Source organism: Trematomus bernacchii, unplaced genomic scaffold, assembly GCF_902827165.1.
Source record: "Trematomus bernacchii unplaced genomic scaffold, fTreBer1.1, whole genome shotgun sequence".
NCBI lineage: Eukaryota > Metazoa > Chordata > Actinopteri > Perciformes > Nototheniidae > Trematomus > Trematomus bernacchii.
The window spans coordinates 4,618,034-4,632,534 of record NW_022987720.1 but is presented as its reverse complement, the minus strand read 5'-3'; the positions used below and the strand labels follow the sequence as shown (position 1 = coordinate 4,632,534).

The 14,501-nt window shown below is 40.6% G+C and overlaps 1 protein-coding gene and 1 pseudogene across 2 annotated transcripts; both read left to right on the top strand.

The window, feature by feature from the left end:
• The first annotated feature begins 4,233 nt into the window (after positions 1 to 4,233).
• Positions 4,234 to 7,349, top strand: LOC117492794 (annotated as a pseudogene).
• A 794-nt stretch (positions 7,350 to 8,143) lies between these two features.
• LOC117492378 (arachidonate 15-lipoxygenase B-like) lies at positions 8,144 to 14,485 on the top strand. 2 transcript variants are annotated; one of them, XM_034142620.1, is made up of 14 exons: positions 8,144 to 8,183; positions 8,332 to 8,500; positions 8,689 to 8,881; positions 8,967 to 9,048; positions 9,158 to 9,280; positions 9,382 to 9,485; positions 9,558 to 9,730; positions 9,835 to 9,978; positions 10,060 to 10,263; positions 10,384 to 10,470; positions 11,731 to 11,897; positions 12,285 to 12,406; positions 12,819 to 12,919; positions 13,908 to 14,168. In XM_034142620.1, exons 2-14 carry the CDS (start codon positions 8,354 to 8,356, stop codon positions 14,151 to 14,153), a joined length of 1,893 nt encoding a protein of 630 aa, XP_033998511.1. In that variant the 5' UTR covers positions 8,144 to 8,183; positions 8,332 to 8,353; the 3' UTR covers positions 14,154 to 14,168. The 2 variants fall into 2 exon arrangements, with proteins under 2 accessions (XP_033998511.1, XP_033998512.1); XM_034142621.1 differs by lacking the exon at positions 8,144 to 8,183 and adding an exon at positions 14,177 to 14,485 and having other exon boundaries at positions 8,339 to 8,500; positions 13,908 to 14,078.
• Positions 14,486 to 14,501: the final 16 nt, after the last annotated feature.

The following is a 14,501-nucleotide window of genomic DNA, read 5'->3' as shown; positions in this document are numbered from 1 at the left end:
GCTAATATAACACAATCCATTAGTTGTATTTCCTTTAACTGGTGGATTATATATATATAGTTGCTGATCGACAGCTGGAACACAAACCACCAAATACAACAAAAATAATTCAGATCCAGTCGTCATGACTCCACTCCGGAGGGATTCCCCGATCATTTCTTACAGTTTCTCATCAAGGGGGTGTCTCCTGTCCCCGGGACAAACACACTGCCTGAGGAAGGTTATGTGTATTTTTTTTGTCATTAACTTTTTTCGGACCACTTATTTATTATTTTGGTGACGATCCGACCTCCATGCTGCTACTCTGGTTCAAACTGCATCCACCAAACAATATGATTTATCTCGACCTCCCCACAATAACCTAAATCTGACACGGTGTGAGATGTCTTTTTTAGCTGTTCTATCGTAATTTCCTGCGATCTTCTTCATGCAGTCAGTCAAAATGAATGAATGAATGGGCGTTTCTTTGACTATGTATAGGCGCTCTGATCAGCTGCTGGGCTGTCAGAAGAGGGGGAGAAAAAGAGATCTCCGTGTTTTATTATATAGAGTCGTTATTCATTTGTTTTAAAGCTCAATAAATAACAAAGACCTTTGACCGGCACTTTTCTAATTTTGTCCGGAAGATTTAAACTTTAACGGACATCTTGACCGGCGAAACAAACTGAAACTGAAACTCTGCCGCACGGTCCCCCTCGTTCCTTGGAAGAGGCGGAGAGGTGGGTGTTTGTCATCTGCTGGTGGACTAACCGGAGAGAATTACAGTGCTTGCCTCGACGGGGAGGGATTGCATTGCAGCGGGAGCAAAGGCTTGCCTCGGGGAGGGAGAAAGAAAGCCACAGCGGAGAATAAACAGAAGGGTAACCATGGTACTGTAACCAAGTCTTCTTCGCTGCTTTTGTGGCAGACTACAGCACGACTTACAGGCCTGGCATATGTACTACAGCGTCTCCAGCGCTTTCGAACGGCAATGGCCGTGGCTGTCTCCTCCTGATAGGTGGAGAGTTGGCCCAATAGCCGTAGCGCCACCGTCCTGACGTCAGGACAGTGTTCAAATCTGGATCAGTTTTTATCAGATCCGTTGCAGCCCCTTTTTTAGAGATTTGGGTATGGAGGAAAATAGAGAGGGTTGTGTTTTATGACACTTGGTGAGTTCCCTGGAACACCGGGGACACATATTCATGTATAAAAGACGTACAAAAGTGCATTTTGCATGATAGGTCCCCTTTAATCCTTGAATAGTCAGTCAGTACTGTTGATGCTACATCTACAACAAATCACAAGACTTCACCTCAAGAAACAGCAAGAACTTGCATATAGGTGCAGGGAACTAAAAATCAGACCGAGAGAGTAATGAATCGGCATTTCAGAGAGTTAAACAGAAATGTGTACTTTGTATCTAAATACTGAGTATCAACAGGGTAAATTACTGGGGGAAAAAACTCAAGTTTGAGGATAATAGTGTGAACAACACTACACCATCCAGTCTGGCTTTTTGACATTTCTAATTTTCTAAAACAAGATATTTAAGTTTTCAGGTTTGTTAGGATTTGAATGTTCTTTTGGGTGATGAGGTCACCCTCAATGTGTACTGGCTATCATATAAATGTTTAAGTTCTTCAAATGTGACTATGCCGTGCATCCTATAGTTTGACGTCAGTGTTTTGATCTCTACAACTGCTGTCCAACACTTCTTCTAAAGTCCCAATGTGTTGGTGCCATAATGACTGGTTTTGTGCATGTAGTGCTCCTTGCCCTCAAACCATTGAAAACCAGAGATACAACAAGGGTAGAAAATCAGGCTGGAGGAGCTTGCATCTTAGTAGTTCTTCTAGTTTAGTGATTGTTATCTCTCTTTTGCTCATCCCACAGCTCCATTAAAGTATGTACACAAAACATCATGTTTTGGGTTGATTAAAAAGTAGAATTTTTTGTTTTTTCGGGAAAGGGCCTTTTTTGCCTTCCGGTTCGAAGTTGTATGAAAAGACGGATAGCACCCTTGTGTTTGTACACGTCAACGTGACTAATTTACACTTCTATACAAAGACATGCCTATGCCTATGACATGTGATTGGTTGTTGGTGCCTTGCTCGCAAAAAATCCCCAAGCTTCAGATACGCCCACCTCCAAGATTTTTTTAACGCTGCTGTGTGGACGGGCCGTTACACCTCTTGTGTTTTGTACACATACAATTGCAACATTTTACATTGATAGCTGGCTGGCTCAGTTGTGAGCAGTAACAGCTTACTTGGTAACATTATGGGTGAGATTAAAGTAATTCAACATTCATCTCTACCATAAAGAAATTAGGAGAACAAATGAGATTTATTAATGTCAAACTATACCTTTTTTTATTTTAACCCTCAAGATTTTTTTTTTAAGTTTGACCATCTAGGTTGGATTCCCAATGGTCCACTTATCCTGAACAAAGCTCCTCCAACTACAAAGGAACAGTCAAGCATGGAGGACATCTTGGCATATCTGCCCAAAAAATCAAGCGCAATACTTGTAATGTCATCTACATGGCTGTTCAGGGGGAATTTCAGTGATTTTGTGAGTATCCTGCGTTACATTAATCACAAAACCAGTAACTCTACCTTTTCAAAGATTTCCCATTCCCTTGCATAACATTTGGATTTTGTCCCCGTCAGGAACCCCTCGGTACTTATCCTGAGCAACGCTTTGCTGAGCCTGCAGCCCTACAGATGATCGAAGATTTTCAAGCAGAGCTGTCCTCCCTCAGTGTGGCTATTACCAAGAGGAACTCAAAGCTTGAGCTGCCTTTTTAATTATTTGAACCCAAAAGAAATTGAAAACAGTCCAGGAATTTAATCTTGGTATTTCCTGGTAGGAAGCTACTTCGGTTGCCATCTGTATATGCGCTCTGTTTTTGCTACTTGTTAAGTTAAGTTAACCTGATTGAACCTTTACAACTAAACAGAATCGTTGCATGCTAAATTTCGCAACAATTCAGGATTTAGTTATGACAAAAATGTATGCTTTTTATGGCTCAGTGACTACTTAACGTTAGATTATGTATTTTGGCAATGTCCATGCAAGCTGCATTCGTAAACTGACCGATGACTGATTCGTAAAAGTGACAGAATATAAATTCTCTTAATATATTGTTGATAAAGTGGTTATGGAAACAGAATACTTTCTGTGTTATTTCAGCAGTAGCATCTTAGATGTGCATCTCAGTTGCAGACGTTTACATTTTTCAGTAGTCTCTCTGCACAATTATCAAAATACAATTGCAACCATGTTAGATGTAATGAAATAAATGGTCAATAAACGTCCTTTATGTCTGTTCGAGATATTCAGCATTAATTGCACTGTAATACTTATCTTTATCATTAATTATTTTCACACTATGTTTTCAAGAACTCATCAAGCTTTGCCCTTTTCTACTAATGATAGGAAATCCCACAAGCACTCTGTACACAATCAGATATCAGATATAAATGTTTTGATTGGACAAAACCTTAAGATTTCTTTTTTATGTTTCTTCCTATTTGTTCCAAATTAATATTGTAAGCTCTGGGCTCAGATCTCAGCAAGCACTGTGACTGACATCTGGTGTTCTGAAGTAAATATAGCAGCCATTTACAAGTGGGCTAAAATCCCTGGTACTACACCAAACCTTATATGTGTGCAACAAAAGTTTTAAAACACTACTATCACAAAGTCATCATGCAACAGAAGATCTGACACAACAAATTGAAACCGTGCTCTCTGTTTTTTTGTCTTATCCCATCTCTTATATACTGACAATATTTTTGCTTATTTGGCAGGACAGTGGATTTTCTCACACTCAGAGATGGTAACAGGCATGCGCTTAGGGCCCGCTTTCCAGCCAGTTTCTGTGGGGTGACGCATTCTGAAGTGAGGCAGAGCTCATCTGTGCCTCACCTCACCCCACAGTAAATGGCTTGAGCGCGCTGACAAAATAAGTGGCCGCGCTAAATTAGTGCCCGCGCTCCAGCAAGTTACTGTGAGCTTACGAGAGGCAGAGCACGTCCCTGCCTCACTTCTCATTGCTCCCGTAGCGGAGCTCGGCAAATTTGCTGATTTTGACTATAAAATGCGATTGGAGTCATACAGAAATCACATTTACACAAGATCAGTGGAGACATTTTATTATTATTATTATTTAGTTTTTCTTTAATTGTTTTCCCGTTACATTGGAGTATGACAGGTGAGGCTCTGCCTCCCCTGCCTCCACTGACTGCACGTCGCTGGTGCCCACTGATGAGGGTCCCCTGCCTAAACAGAGACTATGGCTGCCCCGCCAACCTGGTGCGTAACCAAATGTATGCTCACCTCGATGTGTGTCCAGCTGGAGTGGTGTGCTGCACTATGGAGTGGAACAGATGGCCCGTTAGCTGCCTGGACTACACTTCCTATGAAAGCCTGAGCCGTGGAGTGGAGGAGGTGGAGCAGCTAGACATGGCACTTGCTCTTCAGGACCAGCGTACACTACTCGAGTCCCTCAAAGTGATTGCCATGTCACCCACTGCAGAAGGAGAGCCGTTTCTCCCTGTTAGTAAGGAAAACAGGGAAACGGGCTCATCTTCGCCTACATCCGCCCCTGAGGCCTCCACCGTTATTGATACAGCTTCACACTCATCATCCTCACACCAGCCACAACCTCCCCCGTCAGTTTTGGCAAAGGAGAGAATTGCCAGTGGAATTAATGGCTTGAATGAGGAGCACTTCGGTAAACTCTACGAGGCCACAGTGGAGACAGCAAGAAGCTTAGCTGCTGCTTTGGACTTTGTTAGCAATGCCAACTCTGTTGACAGCAGCACAGAGTGTGTGAACAGTGGAGCTGCTACTCCGATGAGTACATTGAGCGACAATGGAGACCCTAAGAATGAACTAGAAATCAAAACACCAGTAGCCGCTGATGGTTTAAATAAAAAAGACATGGAGATGCAAAGTGTCTGTTCTAGCTGTTTGATAGGAAATGGGGCTCTCAAAGGAACAGATCCAAAGATTTTAAAACCTGCAAATGGACCACTGTCGGGAGCAATGGAGGCCTTTCCTGTTGAGGTTCAAGATGACATGAACGCTGGGGTTTCTGAGGAGCCCGTCACCCCTCAGATGGCATCTCCGGTGCATGTCAGACAGCGAGTGGCACCGAGCGCTGGTCATGTGTTGCTTGAAGACAGGGGGCTAGCTCTTTTAGAAAACCATGGGCATGATCGTAAATTTCACAACTACAATTATTTTAGGGGCCAAGGCTAATGTTCATTACCTAATGGACGGAAAGATACTTCACAGACAGGTCACTGTATAGATTGCGACCGAAAATGGAGGACAAGGCAGTAGATACCTCAGATTTGGAGCAGGATGAAGACCCCATGGGTCTGGGAGAAATCGATCTGATCACAGCAGCGCTGTTCTTTTGTTTAGAGGAGTCCAGAGAGTGTAGAAGGATCTCTGACAAAGTCTATGTTGATGGCTACCGTGTTGACTTTGGCACACAGACTTTCACTTTCCCTGCAGCCATCTTGGTTACCAACACTAGAGTCGGGGACATAGCTTCTGCATCTGCCTGTGACCATGCGGCCCCCCAGCTTTCCTACCCCAGCCCTTTCCGCACTCTCCGCCTCTGCCTTGTCTTGGAAGCTCTGGAGGTCGAGGCAGTCCCACATAACCGCTACCTCCCTCCTAACCCTCGCTACCAGCATATGTTCCCTTTCGTCTGTGGTCAGTCATTGCGCAGGGACCAGTTTTCTTCCCATTTCATAAATGTCCATGGTGACATTCACGCTGGTCTCAATGGTTGGATGGAGCACCGCTGCCCGCTGGCATACTATGGCTGCACATTCTCTCAGCGAAGGTTTTACCCATCCACCCAGGGGGCCAAAGTGGTTCATGACAGGCACCTCAGGTCCTTTGGGGTTCAGCCTTGCCCAGGGGCTCAACTTCCTGTTGATCTCCAGTCGGACCAACTTAGTGGGCTTCCCATTGAGATATTGTGGCATATAGCTGGGTTCCTGGACAGTTTCAGCCTGTGCCAGCTGTCGCTGGTGTCACGGACTATGAGGGAGGTGTGTGCCAGCCTCCTCCAGATAAGAGGCATAGTGGAGCTGCAGTGGGAGCGAAGACGTTGCCCTGGTAACCCTGGCACTGTATCATGGCAAATCAAAAATAGAGTGAGTAGAAAACCTGTATTATAAAGTTACTGTATGTCAGTTATTTTTATATTTCCTTTAATCTGTATCTGAAATCTGAGAAAAGTCCTTTTGCAAAAGGAAACATTTCAAATAGCTGATGGAGCTCTACAGTAAATGCTACAATATTATACATAGCCAACATAGACTAAAGAATAATTACTTCAAATCTGTTTGAAATAGATAGATTTTTCTGGAGGGTGCCCCTAACATATATAATGTTTGTTTAGGATAACATTTTACATTTTTGTAAATCAATGTAAGCAGTAAGATAGAATAAGATTTTGGATGCTGTAACAAAAGAAGGGAATGCAGCTTCACAAAATGATTAGTATGCATTGACCTCTTCATTCAGTAATCCTTTTTTATTTATTTATGCAGGTGTGGAGATTCAGCACTGCCTTCAGCCCGGTGTCATCATGGGGTTTCAATGATCTCCCCAGCATGTCGAACCATCTCAAGAAGTGTCACTTCAACACAGCAGAGCACAAGACGGAGCCCGTTCCCCTTCCTGCTATGTGCACTGCACGAGATGGACAGTCGCTGCGCCGCGTCCTGCGTCACATTAACTCCTGACTCGACGCGGCTCGCCTCTTGCTTCTGCACGGGAGTCACTGTGGGAATATGTGGATGTTGCAATAATAGATTTTCTGTCATTAAAACAAATAACTCTACCTGTAATTCACTTGTGATGAAGCCTTAAAGAAATCACACCATACTTTTCACAATGAAGGTCTGTGTTTGTGGGTGTCCCTATGACGAGAAAAAAAATTGTTAGCATGGATTTGTGCTGAAAGTTCCACTTTATTCTGGTTAGATGAAAATATATATATTTTTGAAGACAAATATGCACAACAGATTGATATGATTCTATAAGATATACTGTATAACTGTTTGCCTTTGAGTAGTAGCCATTGGGGAAAAGCAGATTGTTGGTTATGTTGCATTATCTCTGTGTTACAGAAACTTTGCCAGCACTTTACACAAGATTTGCTAATCCTTTCTTTGTTGATGTGACCATAAATGTTCAGTCTTTCTGATCCCTATAGCGGGTGTCAACCCAGGGTGTGTCAGGACATAAGTCAAAACAGATGGATATTAATGTGAGGACAGCCTGACAACGCATGTGATTTACTACCATTTAATAAAGTCTTTATAGCCTTCTAAGTATTTGTTGAATTCTTCAAATCACTCACAAAATGAAAATGTAAAATGTTATTGTCTTGCTTTATATGTTAACATCCAATTTTCCATTTGAAAACAAACTGAAATCTTTAATATGATTAAGACATAGCATTGAACACATCCACATTTCTTCTTACAAACTGACATGCCGTCCAGTTTCAACACTGCATGGTGAAATACCTGATCTCAGCTAGTTACATAAAGATCTTTCCTTCTTATATAATTTCTATAAAACACCAATACCATATTATCATCCCAAACATAGACAGTTTTGGTTAATTGCATGTTAATCAGCCAAATCTTATTACGTGGCTCACAGATTCTCTGAAAATATATTTCCATTATTCTGAAAAAAGCCTCAAACCAATGTAAATGTGGTCAAAACTATGAACATTATGAAGAATCAAACAAACATGTGAACATTACATTTTAATAAAGCTTAACCCGTTAACTTTTCTATGTTGTTTTGGTGTGTGGCCATCCTTTTTATTAATCATTTCCAAGATATGGCATGTGTGTAGCTGCGGCCTCTGCTGGTCACTTCTGAATGTATTAAGATACCTTAAAAGTTACCTAAAGATACATTTATGAATGGCACTTATTCTAAATAGTGATAATAAGAGCAACTTCACTTCCTTACTGTTTTAATGTGTTTAAGACAGATTCTCACTCTGGGCCTCTTTGATGGACTGACCTTATAGAAAACAACTCTGAGGTCTCAACACTCTTGATTAGGGAATGCTCAACACCTGTGATTTCCTTTCAAATAGCTCAATCACAGTCCTGCTACACCTGTGTGGTGGTTCAACTGAAAAGGTGGGTTACCTCTCTATGGGGCTTTATCAGTTCAACAAGAACACTCATGATTGTGCATGTTGGATGCGGTCATATTTGAACGTTTTGGAGTAGAGAAAAGCTATGTACTGCATGTAATCATTGTTGTTTGTTATCCATTGTGTTTCAGTTGTTGTAGCTAGCCAGGCATTATGGCAGAGTACACTCTGAAAGTGACCACAGGAAGCATGCTGCATGCAGGCACATTTGATAACTTGTATGTTACCCTGATCGGTACTGAAAGGCAATCGGAGCGCACTCAGTTGACGAGTTTGGGATTGGATGATACAAATGGAAAGGTAATTGGTAAAACTAAATGAATTGTAATAGTCCATACAGTATCTTTTTTTCTCTTAACATTATGAAAGAGTTGTTGTTCCAGCATTTGATTTGAATTCAGGACAAAAGTTAAGGGTGGAAACTGTTTGGTAGAAGCTTAATATATGCCCATATTGAATCCTGAATGCATCTTCCTTTACAACACCAGGTGGGAACGTTTGCTGTGACTACACTTTTTACGTTGGGATGTCTTCTCTTCCTAAAAATGGAGAAAGATCCTTTGGAAAAGGATTGGTTTTGCTCCACAATAGTGGTGACAACACCTGAGGGGGATGAAATGATTTTCCCCTGTCACCGTTGGCTTTCCAAGGGGGAGTTTGTGTTGTTGAGAGGGGGAAGAGGTTAGTGAAGTAATTGTTAGAAGCTATGTCATGTACATTTTAAGCACATTTAAGAATGTACATGTATTTCTTTGAAAACACACAGCTACAAAGGCTTTTGAAGATCTCCATCCTAAACTAGTAGACCAACGGAAAAAAGAATTGGTTCAACAAAAAATAATTTACAAGTGAGTTTTCAATCAACTTAATTTTGCAGTGTACCAAGGTGCACCTCAATGACTGTTGATTGGGATTTATATCTTTTTGTATCTCTTTATTTCCTGTTTTACTCTGCAGATGGGCTTCGTATGCAGAAGGATTGCCATACATGGTGGACATCAAAGATAAGAATGCTCTTCCTGCAGAAAGTAGGTTTTCATTCTCAAGAGCCTTTGAACTCCAAAACTCAAAAAAAGAAATGTAAGTGCCCTAACGTACCTTATTTTGAAGACCAAGTGTCTAAAACAAATATCCAGTGCAATAACAAGTGATTTCTCTTCTCTTTTTTTTCTCTTAACCAGATATGCTGAGTTCGAACTAAAAGGTCTGACAGATTTGAATCAGCAGTTTGAAAGCTTTGAGGCCTTAAAGATGGCCTCATTGGTTAAAAAGACACCATTGGCAGGTAGGATCTCAGTAAAGTGTTTCACTGCTCTGTTAAACACCTTTTTATACTAATACATAATTTATGTCCCAGAGTATGTGTCGGAGCACTGGAAGGATGATGACTTTTTTGGATACCAGTTTCTCAATGGAATCAACCCCTTCATAATTCAACGTTGCTCAAAGCTGCCATCCAACTTCCCCTTAACAGAGGAAATGGTTCAACCTTTTTTGGCCATAGGAAGTTCTTTGAATGCAGAGATGAAGGTAAAGTGAATTTCCAGTGTATTTTAAATTTAATTTTTTTTAGATGTGTTAAACATTGTCCTCACTTGGCACTTATCTGTTTTATAATAATTTGTTTCCTACAGAAGGGCAATATATTCCTTGGTGATTACAAGATCATGGAAGGTCTTTCCACAAAAGTTATTGATGGTAAACCCACTGTGGTGACTCCTGCTCTCTGCCTGCTGTACCTAAATCCACAGAAGAAACTACTCCCCATTGCAATTCAGGTTTCTCATATCTCGTGATCTCAATTAAGTTTTGTTTTTTTGAATACCTTCTACAAAATAAAAAATTGTCCCCACCCTCAGCTCAGTCAGCAACCTTCAAAGGAGAACCCAATTTTCCTGCCTACCGACTCAGAGTCTGACTGGATGCTGGCCAAAATGTTTGTAAGGAGTGCAGATGCCCTCCATCACTTATTAGTCAGTCATTTGCTGAGGACTCATCTACTGCCAGAAGTTTTTACAATGGCGACACTTCGCAACCTCCCAAAGAATCACCCCCTGCACAAGGTAAGCCCTATTTATTTTTTTGAGTGCAGTGTTGCAGGCCATATGAGATGTGTTTACTTGAATCAGCTCAATGATATTACAGTAGGTTTATTACTGTCACCTATGTCTTCTTTCTTACAGCTGCTGACCCCCCATCACCGATTTACCATTCCTATAAACATACTTGCTCGTGAGACTCTTTTAGGCCCTGGTCAATTTTTTTCAAAGGTATGACTTTTTAATATATTTTTAAAAATGGAAATCATACATTAACAATTTAAACAACATAGTCAATTCTATAACTGTTTAAATATCTTGATCAAATAAAAAAAGTTAAAGCCTTTTATTGTAATTGTACAAAGACACAACGAGATTCAGAGTGCAACCCTGTCCCAGTGTGCAATAACTAGACATACATAATATTAAAACACGGCAGTTAGTCAAAAAGATATTGTAGGAGCCAATTAACACTGTGGGTATAAAGGTAGGAACCAATGTTTGTGGTTAGAGGTTCCGCCAGAAGGCCATACAGTTTTTGACCACATGGAGAACACTCACACAAACACGGGAATACAAACATTCATTGGCGTTTTTATATGTACAAAAGTGGTGGGGCACGAACAACTTGGATGTGTTTGTGTATGTATAAGCTTCTGGTGCTTTTTTAAACGTGTAAACAAATGGCTGTAGGCTATCCATGGTTCCGATAGAGAGAGGGGGGGGGGGGGGTATAAGGAAAACAGACACTCATCACCGAGGTCACAATATCTATCGATCCAGCAGAGCAATAGCCTATAGGCAAAACACAGAAGATCAACAAAAGATATGACTTAAATGAACTTACCAAAGCTGAAGTAGATGGTCAACTTCATTCATTTTCTTTCCGTTTGACTGATTTGAATCGCTATACGCTCCTCTCTCGTCTCCTCTTCACAAACAACTACTATTTTCGCGGCACACGTACTTGCAGCCAATCGGCTCTCTGAATTATGAGATGACGTTTGGTAGGTATGTCAGCACAGTGCCCCTATGGTGTTTATTCTTTTGCCGCACATATTGAATCGAAAAATACTCACTAATTAGAAGAACACCGACTAAAACAGCAATGTACAGACAAATCGGATGATTAAACATGATCTTAAAATATATTTTAAGATGTATTGTGTTTTGCATTTCTTTGGAATTATTATTTGAATTACTTTCTGCTGACACTAGGTGGGGGCTTTTCTGTGAGAAAATGAAGCAAATTAAATGGACACTAGTCAAAAGGAAATCAATGGACTGTATTTAACTGGAAACTTTGTATCAGACTTTTATTCACCTGGCAAACTTTGTGTGCGTCAATTACGCCAACATAGCGGATCCTCAGAGGCTTAAAACGTTGGCTTAGCCTCTACAGATATGTTTGGGGTTTTAACGGTGAGAAATGTTATGTAGAGGAAAATGAAATTTGTGCATTTGAAATGTAGCCAGTATTTGTTGTTTCAGAGTTCACTTGATAAAGAGGGACAACTAGAACTAATGAGAAGGGGGCTCTCCAGAACGACCTACAGCTCCCTCTGCCTGCCGGAAAACATCGCAGCTAGAGGACTGGAGTCCATCCCCAACTTTCATTTCAGAGATGATGCACTGAGGCTGTGGAGCATCATCAACAGGTGACTTTCTGCTTGATTGCTGTCAACCCTGGTGTTTGAGGATTAATGCCATTATATGCCACATTAGACAAAATAGGGGGACACGTATTAAAACTAAGTATTAAGATTCTGGACTTTAAATTGGATATTGAAGCAACAATCTCAAGATGTCACACTCATAGATATGGGGAAATGCAATTCACATCCTGATGGGGATAGTGGTGGTATAATGGATAGTGAGGTGGGCTGAAGATCGGAAGGTTGTAAGTTCAAATCCCGCCAGGGATACCACCACTAGTGTGCCCTTGAGTAAGGCACTTATGTCCTTAGTTACTCCAGGGAGAATTCGCTTTGGATAAAAGCGTCAGCTAAGTTAAATGTAATGATACTGGTACATTTTGTCCTCAGCTTCATCCAGTCAATGGTGGCATACTATTATCCATCTGACAGTGAAGTGTCTGCAGATTCTGAGCTCCAGGAATGGATCAATGAGATATTTTATTATGGATTTCTGGGGAATGGTGACTCAGGTATATATATTTGTTGTTGTATGCTCCTTTCAAAATGTTTACATGTGTATGTAAAAGCCTAAGGCCCTGCAGTAGTCCTTTTTTTGTTAGGGGCAGATTGTAGAATATCATGTAAATTGGCTTTAGACGCCAAGTCAACCCCCTCCCTTCACATTAAGTTTTAACTTGCCTTAAATGGATAATCTATCTTTCCAAAAGGCTTTATCTTGATTGGATGATATTTGCTGTAAAACAAATGTTAAGAAACGTAAACAAAGTAACACATTCTGAAATAGACAGTAAGTAGAATGATGAATGCATGTAAAAACAAAAGCTGGTTATTACATTTTGAGATTTTTAAAAATATACAAAAGTAGGATGAGATGCTCTGTGAGAAATGTGCAGTAGGCTTTTAACCAAACATTCTTGATAGGATTTCCTTCAAGCCTTCAGACTGTGGAGGAACTTATCCAGGTCGTCACTACAGTGGTCTTCACGTCATCAGCTTCACATTCTGCAGGGAACCGTGGACAGGTAAATATTACATTTTTAGAAAAAATTAGTAGAGTAGAATCTATTTTTTTGGGGATTTGAATGTTCTTGTGGGTGATGAGGTCACCCTCAATTTGTACTGGCTATCATATAAATGTTTAAGTTCTTCAAATGTGACTATGCCGTGCATCCTATAGTTAGACGTCAGTGTTTTGATCTCTACAACTGCTTGTCCAACACTTCTTCTAAAGTCCCAATGTGTTGGTGCCATAATGACTGGTTTTGTGCATGTAGTGCTCCTTGCCCTCAAACCATTGAAAACCAGAGATACAACAAGGGTAGAAAATCAGGCTGGAGGAGCTTGCATCTTAGTAGTTCTTCTAGTTTAGTGATTGTTATCTCTCTTTTGATGATCCCACAGCTCCATTAAAGTATGTACACAAAACATCATGTTTTGGGTTAATTAAAAAGTAGAATTTTTTGTTTTTTCGGGAAAGGGCCTTTTTTGCCTTCCGGTTTGAAGTTGTATGAAAAGACGGATAGCACCCTTGTGTTTGTACATGTCAACGTGACTAACTTACACTTCTATACAAAGACATGCCTATGGGAGCAATCTGGGGTAAAGTATGCTCCCCAAGGAAATGTTGACGTGTTACTGAAGAGGCTGGGGATTAGACTACTGACCCTCTGATTAGGAGATATTGATTTCCCCTTGAGCTAAAGATGCTATACAGTACATTAAGCGGAGTCAAAGAGGACAAAACCACTAACAATAACCTAAAGTTCAATGATTTAGTGTTACACCTCTTGTGTTTTGTACAAAGTGTACACATACAATTGCAACATTTTACATTGATAGCTGGCTGGCTCAGTTGTGAGCAGTAACAGCTTACTTGGTAACATTATGGGTCAGATTAAAGTAATTCAACATTCATCTCTACCATAAAGAAATTAGGAGAACAAATGAGATTTATTGATGTCAAACTATACCTTTTTTTTTTATTTTAACCCTCAAGATTTTTTTTTTAAGTTTGACCATCTAGGTTGGATTCCCAATGGTCCACTTATCCTGAACAAAGCTCCTCCAACTACAAAGGAACAGTCAAGCATGGAGGACATCTTGGCATATCTGCCCAAAAAATCAAGCGCAATACTTGTAATGTCATATACATGGCTGGTCAGGGGGAATTTCAGTGATTTTGTGAGTATCCTGCGTTACATTAATCACAAAACCAGTAACTCTACCTTTTCAAAGATTTCCCATTCCCTTGCATAACATTTGGATTTTGTCCCCGTCAGGAACCCCTCGGTACTTATCCTGAGCAACGCTTTGCTGAGCCTGCAGCCTTACAGATGGTCAAAGATTTTCAAGCAGTGCTGTCCTCCCTCAGTGTGGCTATTACCAAGAGGAACTCAAAGCTTGAGCTGCCTTTTAATTATTTGAACCCAAAAGAAATTGAAAACAGTCCAGGAATTTAATCTTGGTATTTGACCAAGAAAATACTTTAAACTGTGGCTCAAATAAACAACCTGTTGTCGCTTTGTTGTCCAATGTACTGCCATCTTGATACTGTAATCTTATCTTGAAAGTAAAGTTTCACATATTTATATTGTTGTTGATTGC